Source organism: Oxyura jamaicensis, chromosome 4, assembly GCF_011077185.1.
Source record: "Oxyura jamaicensis isolate SHBP4307 breed ruddy duck chromosome 4, BPBGC_Ojam_1.0, whole genome shotgun sequence".
NCBI lineage: Eukaryota > Metazoa > Chordata > Aves > Anseriformes > Anatidae > Oxyura > Oxyura jamaicensis.
Window position 1 is genome coordinate 8,473,810 of NC_048896.1, and position 19,537 is coordinate 8,493,346.

Below are 19,537 nucleotides of genomic sequence, written 5' to 3' on the forward strand. Positions count from 1 at the left end.
GCTAAGCTAAAAGGCAGTCTGCAAGGAAACCTGTCCCTGTATTTGCTGAACTTGCGAGAGCTCTAAGGGGGACAACAAGGGAAGGTGGTGATGTTTTCCATTAGGCTGTTTTACCCCAGAGCATACCAGTACTTGTGCAGACAGCAGGCTCCTAAGTCTGACATACATGAAGTTCTCAGGGAAAAGCCAGTTCAGTTTCTTCAGACTGACCTGGTAGAGTTGATCCCTGATTCTGCTGCAGCCAGGCTGCCTGCTCCCAGGGGCTTCCCTCTGCCCTCGGTCGGCATGGGGACCTGCGGGCTGCGTGCCCCGCTGTCCTGCAGCTCTGAAGGTGATCATCTGTGCTCCCAGTCATTAAAAGGAGCCTATTACGCAGGTCTGTCATTGAACCTTCTTAATACTGTCCAAGCTGTCCATTGCCTGTGTCGTAGCAACCTGTGTCAGACCTCACGCTGCTCAGGCAGCAGGCAGAGCTGATGGCCGTGCTGATGCCTGGCAGCTCGAGGAGGTGTTGGGACTGTCCCATGGTGTCTCCAGTGTCAGCGACTTCACCCAGCCCACCAGATGTGTTTCTCACAGTCTGTACTGCTCCAGGTGATCGACTCAATTTATCGTGGCAGTCGTTTGGAGTTTCTGATAATCTTTAAGGCAAGCTGAAGCATTTCACCGTTCCCACTGAGATGGTGCTTTCAGCCTGCTATTCAAAAGCTTTGTCAGGGTGCTTCATTGGTGTTGTTCCTTCATCGGTGATTTGGAGTTGCATTGTTGGGTTTTGCACTGAAACTACCTCAGCAGCCGTCTGTCGGGCTCACAGCATGTGTGCCTGTCCACTGATTGTAAGACTTTTTTTATAGTGTGCAGTCAAAATATTGATCTGTCAGGCAAGTCTTCTGCCCAGATGCAATCACAAGAGATGGATGGGAGGTATGTTAAGGAGCAGAGTGCTGTTTGGAGTAGAAATTACAGTCGGGTTCTGGCTGCAAGGAAGAAATTTGCTTCTATTCCCTCGGGACAGGCCTGGCACAGGGGACCTGCACAGACGTAAAGGGAAGAAAGACTTGGCTGGCAGCATCTTTATTACTGGTACTGATGCATAAGCCAGACTGGATTTCCCAATCCAAGACAGGCAGCCGGGGCTGGCAGTGAGCACAGCCCATCTTTTCCCCTCATCAGCCACAATAAATACAGAGCTCCCTGATGCCAGCTTACAAAGGAGCAGTTTTCAGTGCATTTAGCACGCATCAGACTCAGACACCCAGTGTTTTTAGGTGTAATGCATTGAGTGAGGTCTGTTCATTCTCTGGCCGTGCATCTGGATGTTAATACAGCCTCCCCCCAGCTAGGCTTTGCCTCTGCTCTCCTGGGTTTCCTGGAAGGAGGAGCCCTGGGTTGGGCTCAGGCTCTTGTTTAAATATAGGGTTTTCTGGGAAGATCTGCTGACAGGCGTGGCCTGAGGAGGGCTGGGGAGCTGCATCAGCCTCCAGCAGGGCAGGAGGGGAACGTGCGGGTCTCCCAGTGACAGTGCCTGCACGGCTCCTGAGTTTCAGTCCCCTGCCCTTGGGCACGGTGTGGAGCAGAGCTGTAGCTTTCAGTCAGCAGCATCAGGTGCGTGGTTCAGGCAGGCAGAATAAACAGCTAGGAAACCTTGGGAATGCTGGAGCAGATGCCAGGCAGGGCATGGAAATGGGTGAATAACTAGTAGCAGGAATAAAATAAAAACCATCCTGATCCTTCTTACACCCCTCTGTAGGCCCCAGAACTGGAATAAATAGCACTCCTTAATTGCTCTTCATGGACATTTCTTTCATTTGCTTCACATCAGGCTCAGGTCCATTAGCTTGTGATTTGTGTTGCTTGCTCCCAGTGAAGAAGGGAGATGCCCGTGACAGTACAGCCTCCTAGATGGGGACTGTGTTTCAGGGAGCAGGACCTGCCTCCCAGTTGTAGTGGTTTTTGTGGAGAGGCTTACCTATAATCTCTTTGGGAACATTTCAGACATTCTCCTACATGTTTCTGGTGAACTCATCCGCCGTGGGGCATTGCAAGCCCCCAGCCTTACTCCCTGGCTCCACAAATGCCCCAGCACCTTCCCCTTGAGCAGTGGGAGAAGGGCCTCTCCCTGCATCCACGCTGCTCTCTGAGGATACCTGGGATTCCTGCTGTATTAGGGGCTGGAAAAACATGATTTGCCCACGTATTTGTGAAAGCCGTGTGAACTGCAAGGTTCAAGCTACTATGGATGCCTAAAATAAGCACTGACAATGTGTGTCAGGCCCTAGCATAATCCCATGCAGACTGGCCAGGCTGAAGAAGCGCCTTAAAATAGAATTAACAGCGTGCATTGTGACAGAAGTGCAGCGAACGCCGTTGTAATTACTAGTGCTCGTAGGAAAGAAAATAGTCCAGCGGATACTGCCTTCTCACCAAAGGGTTCAGGGAGTCACAGCGTGTGAAGATCCTTAAAGAGCTTTTCCAGCAGCAAAAGGTGTAATATGTCTGGGAGCCACCGAGCAGTGAAAGAGAGAAGAAAATGATTTAATAAAGGGCTGTGGCCTGGAGGATCTCTGGGTTTAATGGTTAGTCTCCCATCAGCTGAAGCAGGGCTTGGAGCAGGCTCAAAAGAAGGAACATTGGAGATCCTTATTAGAACACTGTTTGGTTCACTACACTTAAAACACCAAGGCCCAGTGATTCGGGAGGCTGTCTTGTCACTGTGGAGGAGAAAGTGGGATGTATGCTGGAGGTGACCTGCCATCCCCTTTCCTATCAGCACGGGCTGTTGCTGTCACTCTGGCCCTAAGAAGAGGGCATCATTAAGCTAAAGATAGGTTAGGTCAGCTTAGCTGGTGTTACTGTGGGTTAGTTTATTCCAGACCACGACAAGCAATGTGTTTTCTAGTTTGTCCAAGTACCGGGATGAGTGTGCTTTCAGGAACCAAACTGTTCACATACTCTTTCTTTTAGAAACCCACAGGACTGGACATACAAATACAAGGGCAAGGAAGGGGTGATGCGAGTGGCCAAAGATATGCCTAAGGCCATTTTGTAAGCACTCTTGTTTTATCACTAAGCAGAGGCTCTAGCTACTGAGGACAGTGGCATGTATGCCAGCAAATGTGATCAGGCTTTAACTGTAAGCCAGAGTTTCCAGTGGAACAGGTGACAGAAGGAAAAACAAAAATAGTTGCAAGTCACAGGCTGTTTCCCCTGGGCTTTGTTGAGCCACTGTTAGGAGAGTAGAAACCTTGCAGGCTCTTGCCATCTGGGTGGTCAGGGGTTACTTTACATCAGCTGGAGTTGGGTCCATTCCCAAGCACACCTCAGATCTGACGCTTTAAAGTTTCACAAACTCCCTGACTAAAGGAGCTATTCACAGACTTAAAATTCAATACCTGCTTAGGAGTTTAGTACAATCTTGCCTACCTAGGAGAATGGAAATTCTTCTAACAGACTGGAATTGCTGGAGAAGTTCAGGCAAGGGAAGCTGGTCTGGCCACCTGCGCTCTCCTCTGCTCTTCTTGCAGGGCCTGCCTAGGGCAATTAAGGATTCAGGAACAGTCAAGGTCTTTATGCCCTGATGTTCTGTCTCCTCATGGGAACATCGCTTCTTGCAGCACAGGTGGGGTCCCGAACCTGTTGTTGGCCCACCTGAACGAGCCATCTCACGTGGCATGCCCTGACCCTGTCGCTTCCAAGCCAGCTACCCATCTGCTCTTGCAAATCTATGAGGTCTGGCATGTTGTGTCACTAACGATGTTGGTGTCCTCTTGTAGCCATTCCCATGGAGTGTGGATGCGGGATGTTCCTGTAAAATGGCTTTTGCCTGGAGGATGTTGACAGCCTGAAACAAACCTATCAATGTGCAGAGTGGTAGACCTTGAAGGGAATCAGAGTGGAGATGCCTCATGACTCTGAATGATCCAGGTTGTCTACCTGAGCCAGACTATCCATGGTAGCGTGAAACTCAGTGCAGGTTTATAGTAAATGCAGCCATGTAACTAATTGGGTTACCTGCTTCTAGGTCCTGAAGCTTCAGTTTACCTTGAGGTCCCTGTACAGCATTGTGGTGTAGACATACGGAAGCTGAGATATTTATTTGGAAATGAGAAGTCTGTTTTATTTGGGCCTGCCCTAATTGCTGGCATGAAATCCTTAATTGTGTCATTAGACTATAAAGATCATCAATATGCTTTGATCTGACAAATAAAGATGCCTTGTGTTCAGGATGAGTCATGAATTTGTGAGTCAGGAGAAACGAATAGATCACAAGTACATGGCGATAAATGAATAGATTGAAGAGCACAGAATTTTGATGTTGCTAATCGAATTGTTTAAAAGGATTGAAGTGCTTCAAGGCTTTGACTGGATAATCCAAGACAGAGCTCTTTAACTAACATTTTGTTTTTCCTTTTTCTATACACAGACAACGTTTCCTGTGACTCCATCGCTTGCAACAAGCCCCACGATGGCTTTTAGTCCCTACCTGAGTCATGTCTCTCCTGGGATGGGCTTGGTTCCTGCAGAGCTTTTACCAAATACTCCTGTCCTGGTTTCTGGAAATCCTACTGTTACAGTACCAGGAGGCTCTGCTGGGCAGAAACTGATGCGTACGGATAAACTGGAGGTATTTGGACGTCTGATATAATACTGCTAAAGGGAACGAACAGGGCATGTGGGTCCGACTGTTGCACTCTGCTAGAGTGACTTCATGCAGTGCAGCACAAAGTTAAACTTAGACCTCTCCTAAAACCGGGCTGCTGCTCTCTGCTTGGGCAGACTTATTTGGGGACTGATCCTAAAATCTTATGAAGCTACTGGAAAATTGGGAGTGCTCACTCTTCTGATTTTAGTTGGCATTAGAGCAGGCATGGGACTGTTGTTTTCTGTGTGTGATCTGCCACGCTTACAAAAAACAAAACAAAACAAAAAAACAGGCAAGTAGCTAGTCTGCCCTTTAACTGCATTGAGTGGGAGATGTTTTGGAATGAGAACAAGAGGGTGAAAGTAAAACAGACACTACCCTTGTCTTGAGACAAGCTTACTAAGTTTTTGCAGAAAATATCAAGCATTATGCTGTTGGGATTGCTGAGTACGGGGCATTGGAAAGACATTTCCCCTGGCAGGCTTGCCCTGACAGTTGGCTGGGCATGCTGGGGCTTAGCGTTGGAGGAGTTGTGTATGTCTTGCAGACCCTGAGCAGAGGCTCTGTAGGAAATAAGGGCTGAGGACTTCAGTGCAGAGGCTCCCACAGGTGTAAATTATAACAGAGGAAGGTAGTGGAAAAGGGTGTCATTTCAAACCATATTGTTTTGTGTTACGTGCTTTGTATTGCATTGCTGATTGCTTCCTTTCTCACGTGACGTCTCACCTTTCCCTGCACACAGTCTGATAGCGTACCGGTAATGTGATTTACGCCACTGGCTGTAGGCCTTAACAGTGCTTCTTAGTTCTTTCATACCTTCAGACAAGGAAGCCGGGAAGATCCATTTTGTGAAACCTTTTTCTTTACCTTTGCTGCTTCAGTGCTCATAACTTCTGAGGAGCTGCATGATCTTTTCAAGGCTAGCAGCTTTGGCAACTCCTTGTGAACACATTGCAGTGCAATCAAATGCACTGTCATGTAACCCCAAGGTCAGAGTGTTATTATTAAGGGCAGTGAGACTATTTACATGGAAGAGGTTCTTCGTATTTAAGAATAAGTACCTGGTGCAAATACTACAGCTTGCAACATTAAGAATTATAAGTCCTACCCAGGAGTGTGCTCCATAAAAAGAATGAATATATATATAATATTCACCTGAGACACAAATGGTAGAGTTATTAAAATCTTTATTAAAAGCTTTAGAGGCTGGGGAGGAATACTGAGCTCCTCGAGTTTTGGCAAAACACCATTGACTTTCCAGGTTCAGGATTCAGGTCACTTTGCAATTTGTACAAATTCTGTACTTCACTTACATTTGACATTTGGCATCGGTAACAATGAGTTTTCCAAATATTGTGAACCAGTTATGAGTAGCACCAGTTGCCCCTGTGACTGTCTAAGTGGTACCCAAGAGCATGGATTTAGAATATACCCATAATTTAATTCAGCCGATGAATTGATATTCTGTGTTGAAAATACTAAATGAAGAGTAGCACGATGTCTTTCTCAACAATGTGACTTTCTTTTAAGGTTTGTCGAGAGTTTCAGCGTGGAAATTGCACACGTGGTGAGAATGATTGCCGTTATGCTCACCCTATAGATATTGCAATGATAGACACAAATGAAAATACTGTTACAGTTTGCATGGATTACATCAAAGGTCGATGCTCTAGGGAGAAATGCAAGTACTTTCATCCCCCTGCACACCTGCAAGCCAAAATCAAGGCAGCTCAACACCAGGTGAACCAGACAGCTGCAGCTGCAATGGTAAGTAGAGCTCTTATCAAGCTATATTTCTATTGCTGAGAGATTTCGTTTGTGTTGTATGTGTCATTTGCGGAAGAGAAGAGTATTTTGTAAATTGCTGAATAGAGAGCTGAGAGCATGTGCAGTGTGAATCCCATCTTTCTATCCTTTGTATGTGCTTGCTGTAGCATGAAGCACTGAGTGAGGCAGTGCCATCTCACCAGTTAGGGATGCAGTGTTGAACCCTGTGATTTTCTGACAAGACATCGTGAGGTGACATGCATCAGGCCTGAAAGCAAGTTCAGCAGTACAAGCAAACACCTTCCTGCTAAGATGCAGGTGTCAGGTTAGCTTCCTCAGTACACAATGAAAGGAAAAAATGTTCATGTTATAATACATCTTTTGCAGGGGAATCTTGGCCTGTTGAAGTCAGTAGCAAAATTTCCACTTACTTCAAAGCAGACAACATTTCAGTTGTTCCAGCCTAGCAAACAGGAGGCTTGTGCCTATTACTTTTGCCAAGGCTTAGTAAAATGACAAGTCTCAAATCAAGGATGACTTCCTGATCTGTTTGATACTTAGAACCTGGTAAGGATGGTCCCACCTGCAGTTTAATTTGAATTGTGACTTCTAATAGCTAGAATTATAAAAAGTCAAAGAAAACGAAGAAAAAAATAAAACAATATTGCTGTTATGAATTTTTCTTGTGCTCTCATGGCAAAAAGGGCCAAGAGCATCCTGGGCTGCACTAGGAAGAATAATGTCTGCAGATCAAGGGAGGTGATCTTCCTCTTCTCGTTCTTGGTGAGGCCATAACTGGAAGGCTGTAGCCAGCGCTGGGATCCCCAGTGCAAGACAGACATGGACATACTGGAGTGAGTCCAGCAAAGGATTCACTCAGATGAGTAGATGAGTAGTTCAGATGATGAAGAACTTGGAGCATCTGACAGACCAGGAAAGTCTGAGAGAGCTACAGCTGTTGGAGAGAGGGATGGGAGAGGGTAAAGAAGACAGAGGCTTACTCTTCTCTGCAGTGCTCAGTGAAAGGGCAAGAGGCAGTGGGCACAAATTGAAATACAGGAAATTCCATATGAATGTAAGAAAAAACTTCTTTCCTGTGAGGGTTGCCAAACACTAGAACAGGTTGTTCATCCTTGGAGATACTCAAAACCTGCCTTGGTGCAGTCCTTAGCAAGGTACTTCAGTTGACATTGCTTTGAGCAGTAGGCTGGGCCCTTCCAGACTCATCAGTTCTGTGATTACGTGAATAACTAACATTAAAAAGGTTCTTGCCTCCTTTTTGATTTAGGAGTAAGGATACTAAAATTTTTCTAAATACTTTTTTTTAAGACAGTAAGAAGGTTGCTTATCATTCGAAACATAGTACAAAAAAGGGGAGGATTCACAAATGTTTTTCTGGTAACATCAACATTACCTGGAATGTAATTTGAAGAACCAATTTATGATGCAGTATTTATCTCTCCTGAACAGTTTATTTGTTATATTTCTTATTGTTTTTATTATTATTGAAACAGCAGCCAAGGTCTGTTGAAAAAGACCCTTCTGAAATTAAATTCCTGTGTTTTTTACAATTGATGCTTTACTTTTTCACTAATTATCTAGGACACTGCTACTTAACTAAAGCCAGTGCATGTTTTATTCATGCTGCTGGCTTCTCTTAAAAATGTAATTAACCTTATTTGTACACTGTTAACTAGAACCTTTAAAATATTTATTGATGGCTTGTTGCATCACCCTTGCCACCAAAACAGCTTACATTATTCATTGACTTTTCAAGGTTTGATGCACTTACTGTACCTGTTGAGGAATAAGACTTTATTAAAGCGAAGACTGGTGCCCAGTCTTCTTGGATCAAAAATCACATGCCAGACAAATGGGTGTAATAAGCCCTTCTAAAATACATTTGGAATGATTTCAAGTCTAAATTCAGAAGATATTTCTGAGGGACACAATCCTGCAGTTACTTGTCACACACGAGTAGTAGCTCTACTCTCTGCAACTTGGCTCAGGTCTGTGCAGCACAGCCAGGTGAATTGGGTCAGGCTCACTCTCTGGTTCAGGATCACACTTAAGCAGTGCTTGAACCTTCCTTCTTTACCAGTGGTCCTCTTCCTGCCACGAGCCCTCCTGCTGACCTCCGCATGTAGCTGCAGAATTAGGGCTGGAGCCCAGTGCGAGTCCACGTGCGGGCGCTAATCCCCAAGCACTCCTCACCCGCTGCGCCAGCTGCAGTGAAAATGCTCTAGGGCACACATCCACGATGTTATTTCTTTATTTTCTGAAATTTACTGAGGCAAAATAGCTGACTAGCCACTGGGCCAGGTAATTACTCTGACATCCCATGTTGTGCATGCCTCGTCTTTTTAATATATTGTCTAATGCATTCATTTTTATTTTTTTCTCTTCACCTCCCCAAAATATGGCTCTCTTGACACACCTCTGCTTGCTGTTTTTGTTACTGTGCTTGACCCCCCTCCCTGGCCCATTGCCATCATGTGCTCGCTGCCTGCTAATTAAGACTCAGCCAGCTGTCAGATCACTGAAGCGACCGCTCGAGGCAACCTTTGACCTGGTACTTGGACCTTTCACCTTCTCGCTTTGCACGTAACCATCTGCATGAAAGCCTTCCTCGCTTGGTCTGTTGTGTTAGTGCCTGGGGAGACTGCCCATCCGGGTCAGAAATGTTAGTGTCCTTTCAGACATGCCGATCCTGCACCCACAGACCACCCATTAACCATGTGAGATTTTCCTCCCGAAGCCCGGATATGTTTTGGAGGCATGGAGTAATCCTGGGGGCCTTTGTGGTGGCAGGCAGCTCGGGGTTTTGAGCTGTTTTTTCCAAACTACGGCAGCAGAGTTGTGAAACACGGTGTTTTGGTGAGGATTTAACTCGTTAGGCCTGCACTGTGCCGGATATGCCAGAGGACTGGGTGGTGCAGGATAGATCCCGTTCCTGCCACTGAAGACAGAGGCTTTTTGTGGTATGCCCGACAGCATGGCCTTGCCCGGCAGTGTCACGCTGGTACTGCCTTGGCAGCGTGCTCTGTTCGATGGGCACAGACCAAATGCAGGACTTCTCCAATCCTGGCTGTTTCCAGTGTTGAGAGAAGCAGAGAGAGAGCTAAGCAGCATCCCAGACAGAGATTTGTGCTGGGAGCTGAAGCAGGTGTAAGGCAGGACTTTGGTGTGTTGGGTAAGCTGGGGAGGCCCTGGCTACTGCAGCTGGCTTTGGCTCTGGTTCCTCCCCCCATATCAGCAAATGCACCTGACTCTGGGTGTCTGTTTGCTTCTGCCTCAGGCATGGGATCTGCTTCACAGCTTTTTGCCTGCAAATTGCCTTCGTGTAAGCTAATTTTGATTATTTTCTAAGCCCCAGATATGTTTACCCATCTTTGTGATACTCATAGTAAGGCAAAAGCCATCCTCCCAGCCTGTCAGTCCTGGCTCTGTAGAAGACAATTCCTTCTCAATCACCCCAACGTGAGGGATTTAATACTTCCTAAAAAAAAATCTTGTCCCAGAGCCGTAGGGGGAAAGCGAAGAGTGGACACAGAGGAGTCCTGGAACCCTGAAGCCACTGTTGCAGTGCTGGGAAGCACAGCTGATCTGCTCCCCTCCCCTGGGCTGGGCAGATTCCTTGTAGGAGCAAGGGCTCCCCCACCTTTCCCATTGCCTGTGTCTGGTTGTTCCTCACCCCCAGGCGGAGCAGGTTGCCTTCCCAGGGGTCTCAGTGGGATGAATATTGCCTCCAATGCCAGTCAGGGAGGCTGTTTTTCCCAGAATGGGGATGTTAGCATGTTTCTTTAAGCTCTGTTTGGGGAAAATTTAAAAGAAAAGAGGTTGTGTTGAGCTTGGCCAGAGGCAAAGCCCCTTTGGCAACTCTGCAAGACTTGTGTTGTTTGTGTTGGTGGTTGTGGTGGTTTTTGTGTGCGTGTGGTGTGTTTTTGTGTGCGTGTTTTTATTTTTTTTAATAGTCAGCCGGCTTCCCTGTTGTAGCTTTAGACAGCAGCATGAGGAAATCTTGTTAGGGGCCAGCTTCCGCCAGCAGGCTGGAATTACGCTGTGACTGACACAACAGCCTCTCAGTGCTCACTGCTGGCACAGGCACAGCCCCAAAGCCAGCTCAGACAGTGACCTACGTAGTGCCTCGCTGCCCTTGCCGAGAGCCACCTCGCTTAGGAGACAGTCTGGCTAAGAATGGGAGTGCCCTGCAGCTCCCCTTCCCTTCTGACCTTCCCCGCTGAACAAAACCTGATCAGATAAGGGACTTGTAATGGTCTTCCTGCCTTGGAACATCTGAACGTTTTCAGCTGTAATGTTGGGATATGTCACCTCCTCTGAACCCTTTGTGAAGGCTGCACCAGAGAATGATGTACAGTGCCGATAAGAACACACATAATCCTCAGAGGAAACTGCTCGGATTGGTTCCCCTGCTTGCCAGGGAATGGGAGCAACCTCTGCCCTCTTTCAGATCATTCTGTCTGCTGTGACTGAAGCAGCAAGTCAGATACGGAGCCAACCCCTCTAAGCTAAGTGCAAAGGAGTGAAAGTGTGATCTGCTCCCAGGAGATACGGATCTGAGGGGAACTTTGAGGCGCAATTAAACTGTTTGTTGCAAAGATTTAATCCAGTTCCCGTCTTGCAAAAAAATAACAAGAGAGAGTTGTTAACCTGCACGTGGGAAATCTCGACTTAGGCATGCATTGCATTTTTGTCTGTCATTCAGGCTGATTTATTTCTATGCCATGCAGAGAAGCGACAAATCTTTTTGTTCAGATACTCATATTCCAGCAGGAATGTGGCTTTCCCAGCCCCAAAATGGGAGAGTGCCTGGCATTTTTGTAGTGGGAATTGTTTGCTGGGATCAGTTCGGGCTATCAAATGGATGCTGAACAGAAAAAAAAAAAATTAACCCCTTCATTAGTGCAAGTGGCCTGATCATGTTACAAAAGTTGCATATCTGTGTGCACGTGGAGACAATAAGAATCGGAAAAGGTTACTGTCAGCTCTCAGAGGTTACTGCTACATCTGTTTGGACTGAAGTTTGTCCAGAGGGCAATGACAAGCAGCACTGTGTACCAAACAGCAGGGCAAATTGCAGAGCCTTCACTTGTCCACTCTCAGAAGCTGCAGCGGTGATTAACTCAAGAGTTAGATAAGTTGGCAAAAAGAGGGGTTCTGCGGGGCATGCTCTGGTTCAGATGCTTCCCCAGTAGCTGGCGTGGGAGCAGGACACCCAGAAGGCTGTCAGAACAGGAGCAGACCAAGGTGGGCTCTGATTCTTGTGCCCACGGAGCTCAAGTAGCAGAGCTGGCCTCTGGGCTGCACAGCAGCCACTGTGGTGTGCTTGCTTCTTTAGAAGACTGTAGAAATGTTACATTTATTTGGGCTTCTCCACCCCGGCTGCTGTGTAGGCATTTCCCAAAGGTGCTGTTCAGGCAACAGAAATGGAATTTCTGTAGCTGCATTCTCTCCCATGCCCCCGAGGGGCTGAAGCTGGGTAGGAGGAAGCAGGGTGTTGGAGAGACAGTAGGGCAGGCTGTTGTGCCTTGACATCCCTTTGAGTTGTTCGTGTTTATTCGCCACCTCTGACTGCAGTGCTGGGCTCAGGAATTGTCCCACGTGTACAGAGACAGCACTTCACAGTGAGGTCTCAAAGCCTTCAGCCATTCTGCTTTTGGCACTGACAGTAGGGATAATGAACTTTTTGGGGTGGTGACAGCCTTTGGCCAAGAAGCAAGGAGTCAAAAGTCCATTACGTGCTTGGCACAGTTGCTTTGCTATAATTAGTAATCTCTTTTTTCTGAGGCAGATTTTGGAAAAAGCATGTTTTGCAATCAGGCACAGTAAGGAATATGGATTTAAGCAGCAAGTTCTTCAGTTACTGTAAATCTGTAAAGCACCTCTGATGTCAGTGGAGTTACTACAGTCTCTGCAAGCTGCAAATCTGTTTTGTGCCTGCAGGAACATCCATGGAACCATCATTAAATAGACATGATGTATGTAAAGACAGATTTAGTGTAGGTATCAGTGGGGGCTCCCCTAAAAATGGAAACACTTAGATCTTTACCTAGAAGACCTCATCCTAAAATATAGATCTAAAGCAAGACTTTGGTTTCTGTCTGAGAATGTTGGCTCATGTTTGACTGCTCTCTCTCTTGATACTAGCCAGAAGAAATCTAGAAAGATATCATTAAGTTGTAATGCTGGCACTGGATGTCTGCTAGCATTAGCAGAGGATGTGTGCATGTCTGAGGGCAGTTTTGCAAATGCAATTTCTTCTACTTATTTATTTTTTTAATATTAAAGCTACCCAAAAGCCACCATGTGAATAGCAATAGGTTGGAGTAATGTTTCGCCTGGAAGTATCTTGCCTAACGTTTCTCAGATGAGCAGTCTCCTGTAGCAAATTAAATTTAAAGTGAAACCTGTTTCTAGATGGTGACAAACTGTTGCAAGCTTTTGGTTATATTCTGTTGTGCGTTGATCTTCATGATATTTTAAAATACCTCTTCCCTTGTTGTGTGTTGATCTTCATGACATTTTAAAACCTCTCTTTCCTTGTGTCCTTTATTACACGTACTATGTGTTTGTACCCTTAACTCTTCATTAGCTAAACCTCCTCTAATACCCACCCTTCACTGTCATTTATTCAAAAAAAAAAAAAAAAAAAAAGGAGTGATAACCCTCTGGTTCAGCCATTGCTGTGCTACATGATATAAAACACAACTAGGCAGAAATGACCTGATTCTGCATGACTTCCATGTGCGTAAATCTCATTGACGTCAATGGGAGTGTTACGTGCAAAAGGACTGCAGGGCATAATTAAAAAGGACCCTTTTCTATCACAATGTGGAAAAAAATGTGTTTTTTTGCTTGGGTACAATGAAAAGCTGTAAATCATTAGACACGTTTCTGTCTCCTAAGAACCTGACATACTACTTTGCTGTTGAGACATGCTTTTTGAATGATGAGTACCTCACTGAGAAAAGTTCCTGAGTTGGGTTAATGCTTTTTACCAAGTCTGATCATGAAACAGGTTTGACGGGCTGGAAGAAGCACTGTGGTGTGATAGAACAAAAAGAAAGGATTTGCCTGATAGCAAGACCCACCCAAATCTTGTTCGAACAGCAGATTTGTCAATGGCTTTTTCCACTGTTAATAATGAGCAAGCGGTATTTAACTGTTGGAGGCCTTCTTCTAGTGCTGTGCTACTAGAAACTGGGAGCAAGTCCAAGTCTGCTGTTTGTGAGCTGTGCAGCTGTTGCAGGCAGCAGAGAATCAGGCCTATTCTTGGCTATGTTGCTCAGCCTCACTAATAACAAGTGGAAATGCATTGTACTATGAATGTGACATTGTGTGTGTAATTGGCAACAGCTTTCACTTTGCCACCTGAACACACGGGACATCTGCATACAAGAGTGCACACTCCCACAAATGTACACGTCCATGTAGGCAGGTATTGAAATAAGCAGAGGCAAGCATCCCTAATTTTTCCATGGCACTTATTACTTATGCTAATCTTTTTGTTTTTAAATAGTCATCTGCTGTGTTTCTCTTAGCTGGTATGTTTTTTAAATGCTTGTTGCTTGCAATTGTGCTTTGTGGTATCCTGTCCAGATGATCACCTCTTCCCTTCTTCCCCCTCATGCCTTTTTTTCCAAGTCAGTCCTACTGAAAATCTTCCTTAGTGTTTCCTCATCCTGGACTCTGCCCCTGTCTCCCTGGTGCATTTACTAACTGCTAACCTAGTGAAGCTGTGGTTACACCTACAACTTTTACTGTGGTTTAGCTGCTCTTCTATTTCCTGTCTGCTAAGTTGGTACAGTTGCAGGTGATCCGCAGCCAAGACCCCCTATTATTTATTGCATGCTGTCTGCTTCTGGGTCTCTTATATTCCACTTGTCTTTAATGACTCCCTTATCCACAGGCCCTGCCGCCTGGTGCACTTCAACCTTTACCAAAGAGGCCAGCACTTGAAAAAAACAATGGTGCCACCACAGTCTTTAACCCAAGCGTTTTCCACTACCAACAGGCTCTAGCCAACATGCAGTTGCAACAGCCTACGTTCATCCCTACAGGTAAGTGTTTCCCCATCATCATTGCTTTCTTTTTATGGCCTAGACATTGAGCTAATAAGCAGATTTATAAGAGTCCTTTGCAAAAGAGTATTAGTGTATAAAGTTTCATGTTAAAAATCAGTGGAAAGTTAATGTATGTTTGACATTTTTCCTTCACCTAATACAATTCAGAGCTTTTCACTTGTAAAGATCCCTTCTTAGCCTTTTCTTTTTTTTAAAGCAAACTAAGAAAAATGTCTGCATGTTTCTGAATTCACACTTCCTGTTTCTCCTCCTTATGGTTCAACTAGTTAATCCCAAATTAATTCTTTGACTCTTGTGTAGCTATATTCTGGACTCATGTTAAAATGTTTGGTGGACCTCGATGTAGAGCTGTCCGCTCACTTCAAGCTGCAGGTATCTTTCTAACCTTCTGTCTCAGTGACCTACATATTCCAGCAGCTGTGCTATTTATGGAGGGAATGGCTCATCTTTAGTAAATACAAATTACATAATCCTCTTTAAAGTCGTATATTTTCCTCTTGCTTGTCTTTTGACCAGTGCGATAACCTAAGATTTTTAAAAGCAATTTAACTCCCAGCTTTTATTGTACCTTTAAGGTCTCAGAGTAAAATTGAAAGATGCAGTTCAGTAATTCATATAAAAAGTGAAATATTGACATGGCAGATGCGACAGCTAACTAGCCAATTAACCTCTTCAGTGCAGCCAAATTAAAACCAAAACCTACTTAGAGTAATAAGCACTGAAAGTGGCTGAAAAAGGAAATACTCCGGAGTCGATAGCTCATTTTTAGTATCATTATTTTCCTTACAGAGCATCATATGAAAATGAATGCCTGAAGTTTTTAATGTCAAGTGCTGTATTTGTATGCCAAATTTTATATTTACAAAAACATACAAAACCTTTCTCTGGGCTGGCCATGCAGTGAACATGCAGTGGAGCTGGGCCTTGGCCTTGCCGTTCCCTGAGGTCAGGGGAAAAGCTTTAAGAGATACCCCAATATTGAGACCAAACTGCATTTTAGGTGCGAGCATGGATCCAGAGAGCTGAGACCTAAACATTGGATTCATGTGGCCTCTATGTTATGAGAGTACTTAGAAATATTCAGAATTCAGTAGACGCCAGAACGTTTTTCCAGGGGAATGGGGTCTTGTATGGAGGGATGGATGGAGGGACTAAGCCAGAGCCCTGTGCTCTGCAAAGTGCTCTTAGAGTGGATTGACTACCCCAACCTACCACAACTTTTTCAGATGCCAACTAAAATACAACTTCAGAAGAAGACTTTCTAGAAAGCAAAATCTACAAGCTGACTACGTGCTTCCCTCCCTTGAGGTCGCAGTCTCCAAAGCTGACATAAAGAACTACATGTCTGATGCAAGCACTATAAATTAGCTTTTACCCAGGACTTTTGTAGTGCTGTTGTGCCCTGTCTCAGGGGAATAGAATTACACACAGGAAGATGTGTAACAGGTCTATTTACTGTGAAAGCAAAGCAGAGAGGTGGCATGTGGAAACTCACATGGCTGGGAGTGGAAGCGAGTAGTCGTTTTCGTTACCTTCACCTATGCAGAGAGATCAGCATCATGGTTTCCCATGGACCCAGGGGGAGTCAGAGTCAATATTGGAAGTGGTGTCAGAACTGCAACTGTTTCAAATCTAAAAGCAACTGCCTCTTTCAGCTTAAACTAGAGACTTTGAATCCCAATCCCTGCTTTCAGGAGTAAATTGTTTTTAGAAAATTGGTTTTAACATGAGTGTGTTTTTCCTATAAAGCAAACTTGTCTGTTGACATCATCAGAAAAAAAGCAACACGCTTGATACCAAAAAAAAACAACAAAAACCACCAAACAGCCCTGATTTGTTGGATAGATCACATCATCTAATACCAGGGTTGGAGGAGAAATACTTTTTCTGCTACCCAAGAATTCAAGAATTAATTTGGTTTGCTATGTTCTCTTAAAACTGAGTTTAAACTATCTATGTATCAATATGCAGAATCTGTTTTGCATGTGCTTAAATATTGAATGCTGCAAAGAGAATACCTGCTTTTTAGTTAAAGTGATTTCTAACACTGAAGCTTCACTAATGAAATATCCCTTTTGTTCATCTTTCCACGCTTCAATGCATGGTGTGCAGGGTCAGTTCTGTGCATGACACCCACTGCAAGCGTTGGTAGGTTTTTCTACACAAACTTCTCAACTTTTCCTAATCTGAAAGAGACAGCAAATTAGTATGCATCAGTGAGAAGCTGGGTGGCTGAGTGGTGTGACTGTCTATCCGCTGTCTTCTTTGAGGCTTAAATGGTTGTATCCCTTTTACTTTCTGTGCAGTGCAGTGTTTTGTGTGACTAATATGAGAATCCAAGGCGATGCATTCCCACCCCTATTTAGTTCTGCTGCAGAGACAAACGTCTGTCAACCTAAATGTCTTTATAACCTATTTAAGTCATCCAACAAAAGAAATATCAATGGGAGGTTACTGTTGGTTTATTATTTTTGCATCAGGTGTATTAGCATTCAGATTTTTGGTTGTCCTTCTGAGGACATTTTAAGAGACTGTTTTCATAAAAGCTTTAAGAAGGAATGCATCCAAGGTCAGCCCCTTTACCAGAGCAGGGTGCTGCTTGTACAGTGAGTGAAGAGCTTAAACTGTGGACCAGCTGAAGATTCATCCCTTTAGTAAATTGTCAGCTGTGCAGGTACAAGTTGCTGTGAGGAGGTGCCAGGGATGCAGTGAGGCTGAGAACATGCTCTCTGCTGCTAACACACAGTCTCAGGATCCGGCATATGCTAGGAACCTGTGTGAGTCTTTGAGGGACCCTCCCCTCTCTCTACGGCTGCTGGGTACAGCAGGATGGGTGAAAGCTGGGATTTCATCCTCCAGCCAAGGCTATGCAAGACTGCAACCATCCAGGAGTGCACCTGCTTCAGCCAGAGTGAGAAAGAGGGGAGCAGGAGCTTTTGGGAGAGAAGAGAGCAGGGCCTCCAGGGAGCTATCTGGGGTAGCCTGAAAGCCAGAAGCTTTGGCAGAAATGGCTGAGCACTCTGCTCTTGAACCTCCCCATCCCTCCAGGCTGCTTTATCCACCTGAGAGTGCTCCTGCGGGGCAGGAGGCCCTGTGGGCACAGGGTTATCCTGCTGCTGAACCCTGTGATGGCTCCTGCAGGCCCCAGCTCCCAGTCCCGGTGGACTTTGCTGAATCCCATGTCCGTGCTGAGATGGGCTGGGTGGGAGTACACATAGACAAGCTATGGCTGTGGATATCCCTGGGTGACTGCAGTGGCCTCTGAACTGTCCCCGTGGAAGGCCAGGTGTGTCTCCTGGGTTTTGGTGCCAACAAGTTCACTGCTGTCTGCTGCTCCGCGCCCAGCTCTTTCCTGGCCAGGAGGAGAAATCAGTGGCTGCAGGTTGGAGTGATCCAGGGCAGCCTCCTCCCCATCCTTCCATGGGTGTGGGGGGTGGCTCTGTGCACCCCAAGAGCATCCCCTCCAGCTCCGCGCTCCATGGGAAGTGCAGCTTCGAAAGGCTGCCGAGCTCCCTGCTGCTGCGTTGTCCCTTCAGATGCTCTCCTGCGAGTTGTGACCGTTTGAATGCATTCGTGAATTTCTCCCTCTCGGCCTCCTCCCCTTTCTATTCCCTCCTACCTCGCAAGGGGAGGGAATTATGCCAAATCCTCTAGAATTAGAGCGGAAAGGAAGCACGCTGGATTTGTGCGGAGAGAGCTCGGGCTGCTTAGCCGCTCGTCTGCAGTGCCTTCACCCCTGTACCGTGCCGAAACGTCCCCGCTAGAGAGAGGCGAGAAAACCCGGTTGAAGAGCCGACACACGGCGGCTGGCCCGGCGAGATCGTAGCCGTGAAATGGGCCCCGCCAGCGGCTCGCTGCAAAGTGCATCACGTACCTCTGGTTCCTGGCGGGGACGGGGAGGGGAGGGAAGGGGACGAGCTTTCCAAGGCGGGTGGGAGGGTGCGCTTGCCAAAATGTCCCCACCCAAAGGAACGTGCACTGGCTGTGTCTAACTCCCCACGGGTGCGAGCTGACGTGGGCTTTTGCTAGCACACCCGCCCTCCCCCCCTTTGGAAATTTGGCCCTCGGAGTCTAATACATCATTGTTCTGCTTATAAATGTACTAAGTGTTGAGAATGTTTTGGTTTTTTCCTTAATTATAATTGTAATTGGCTTTTCCCCTTCTCTCTTGTTTATTTTTTTTCCCAACGCTGTCTTGCTTTGCACTGTGATTGCATGCCGCGCCCCGATGTGTCCTTCATGACGATGTCACATGGCTTGTTGCTGTGATTCCTGCCACGCCCCCAAATCCACCACATGTTGCCATGGTTACATAAAAAAAACCAAACCAAAAACCGCTCCACCCTCCCGTATGTCGCTTCCATGGTTCCCTTCCGAAAGTGCCCATGATGCACGGTGCTACGCCCACCACTGTGTCTGCAGCAACAACTCCTGCCACCAGCGTCCCCTTCGCTGCAACAGCTACCGCCAATCAGGTTTGGCCCTTTCAATGGCTTTCTTTCACGTGTTCAGATCTCGAGGACCGGGCGAGGGCCGGATCCTGCGCGGCGCCGAGCGCCTCCCGGTCCCGCTCGGCTCGGCGCAGGCTCGGGCGCGCAAGAGGCAGCGTGTGCGTGTGTGTGTGTGTGTGTGTGCCTGGGGATCCGTGAGGGGGCACCGGTGCTGGTCCTGCCGCGGCGGCTGGCCCAGCCGGAGCGTAGGGATGGGCGATCCGCAGGGGTGTGCGGGCTCCCCGAGGTCTGGGCGCTTCTCTGGCAGCGTGTCCGGCTTCTCCAAAACCCCCGGGTCCTGAAAAAAACAGGCTGTAAAACTCCCGGCGATAACTGTCGCACTGGACCTGCAGCACTTCTGCTTTCAGTCTCAAGCAGAAATACCACCCCGAGCATCCTTCCCCTGTGGTATTTTGGCATGTCCTCTCCTGGCTGGAAAGTGGAAGTGGGAACACGAGGAGGCCTACCCCAGTGCAAAATTGGACTCTGAAAACAATCTCCCCACTCCCCCCCAAAAAAAAAGAAAAACGGGG

At 46.4% G+C, this 19,537-nt stretch overlaps 1 protein-coding gene across 7 annotated transcripts in view; it reads left to right on the forward strand.

The window, feature by feature from the left end:
- MBNL3 (muscleblind like splicing regulator 3) overlaps nt 1-19,537 on the forward strand; it is a 91,017-nt gene that overhangs the window by 66,626 nt on the left and 4,854 nt on the right. For 4 of the 7 annotated variants that reach the window (XM_035325160.1, XM_035325163.1, XM_035325159.1 and 1 more), the window contains 5 exons: nt 4,424-4,624; nt 6,173-6,409; nt 14,340-14,490; nt 16,627-16,662; nt 18,895-18,989. In XM_035325160.1, the coding sequence (XP_035181051.1) occupies nt 4,424-4,624; nt 6,173-6,409; nt 14,340-14,490; nt 16,627-16,662; nt 18,895-18,989 (720 nt within the window). The remainder of the gene's footprint in view (nt 1-4,423; nt 4,625-6,172; nt 6,410-14,339; nt 14,491-16,626; nt 16,663-18,894; nt 18,990-19,537) is intronic. The other 3 variants (XR_004750445.1, XM_035325162.1, XR_004750446.1) reach the window with 3 other exon arrangements.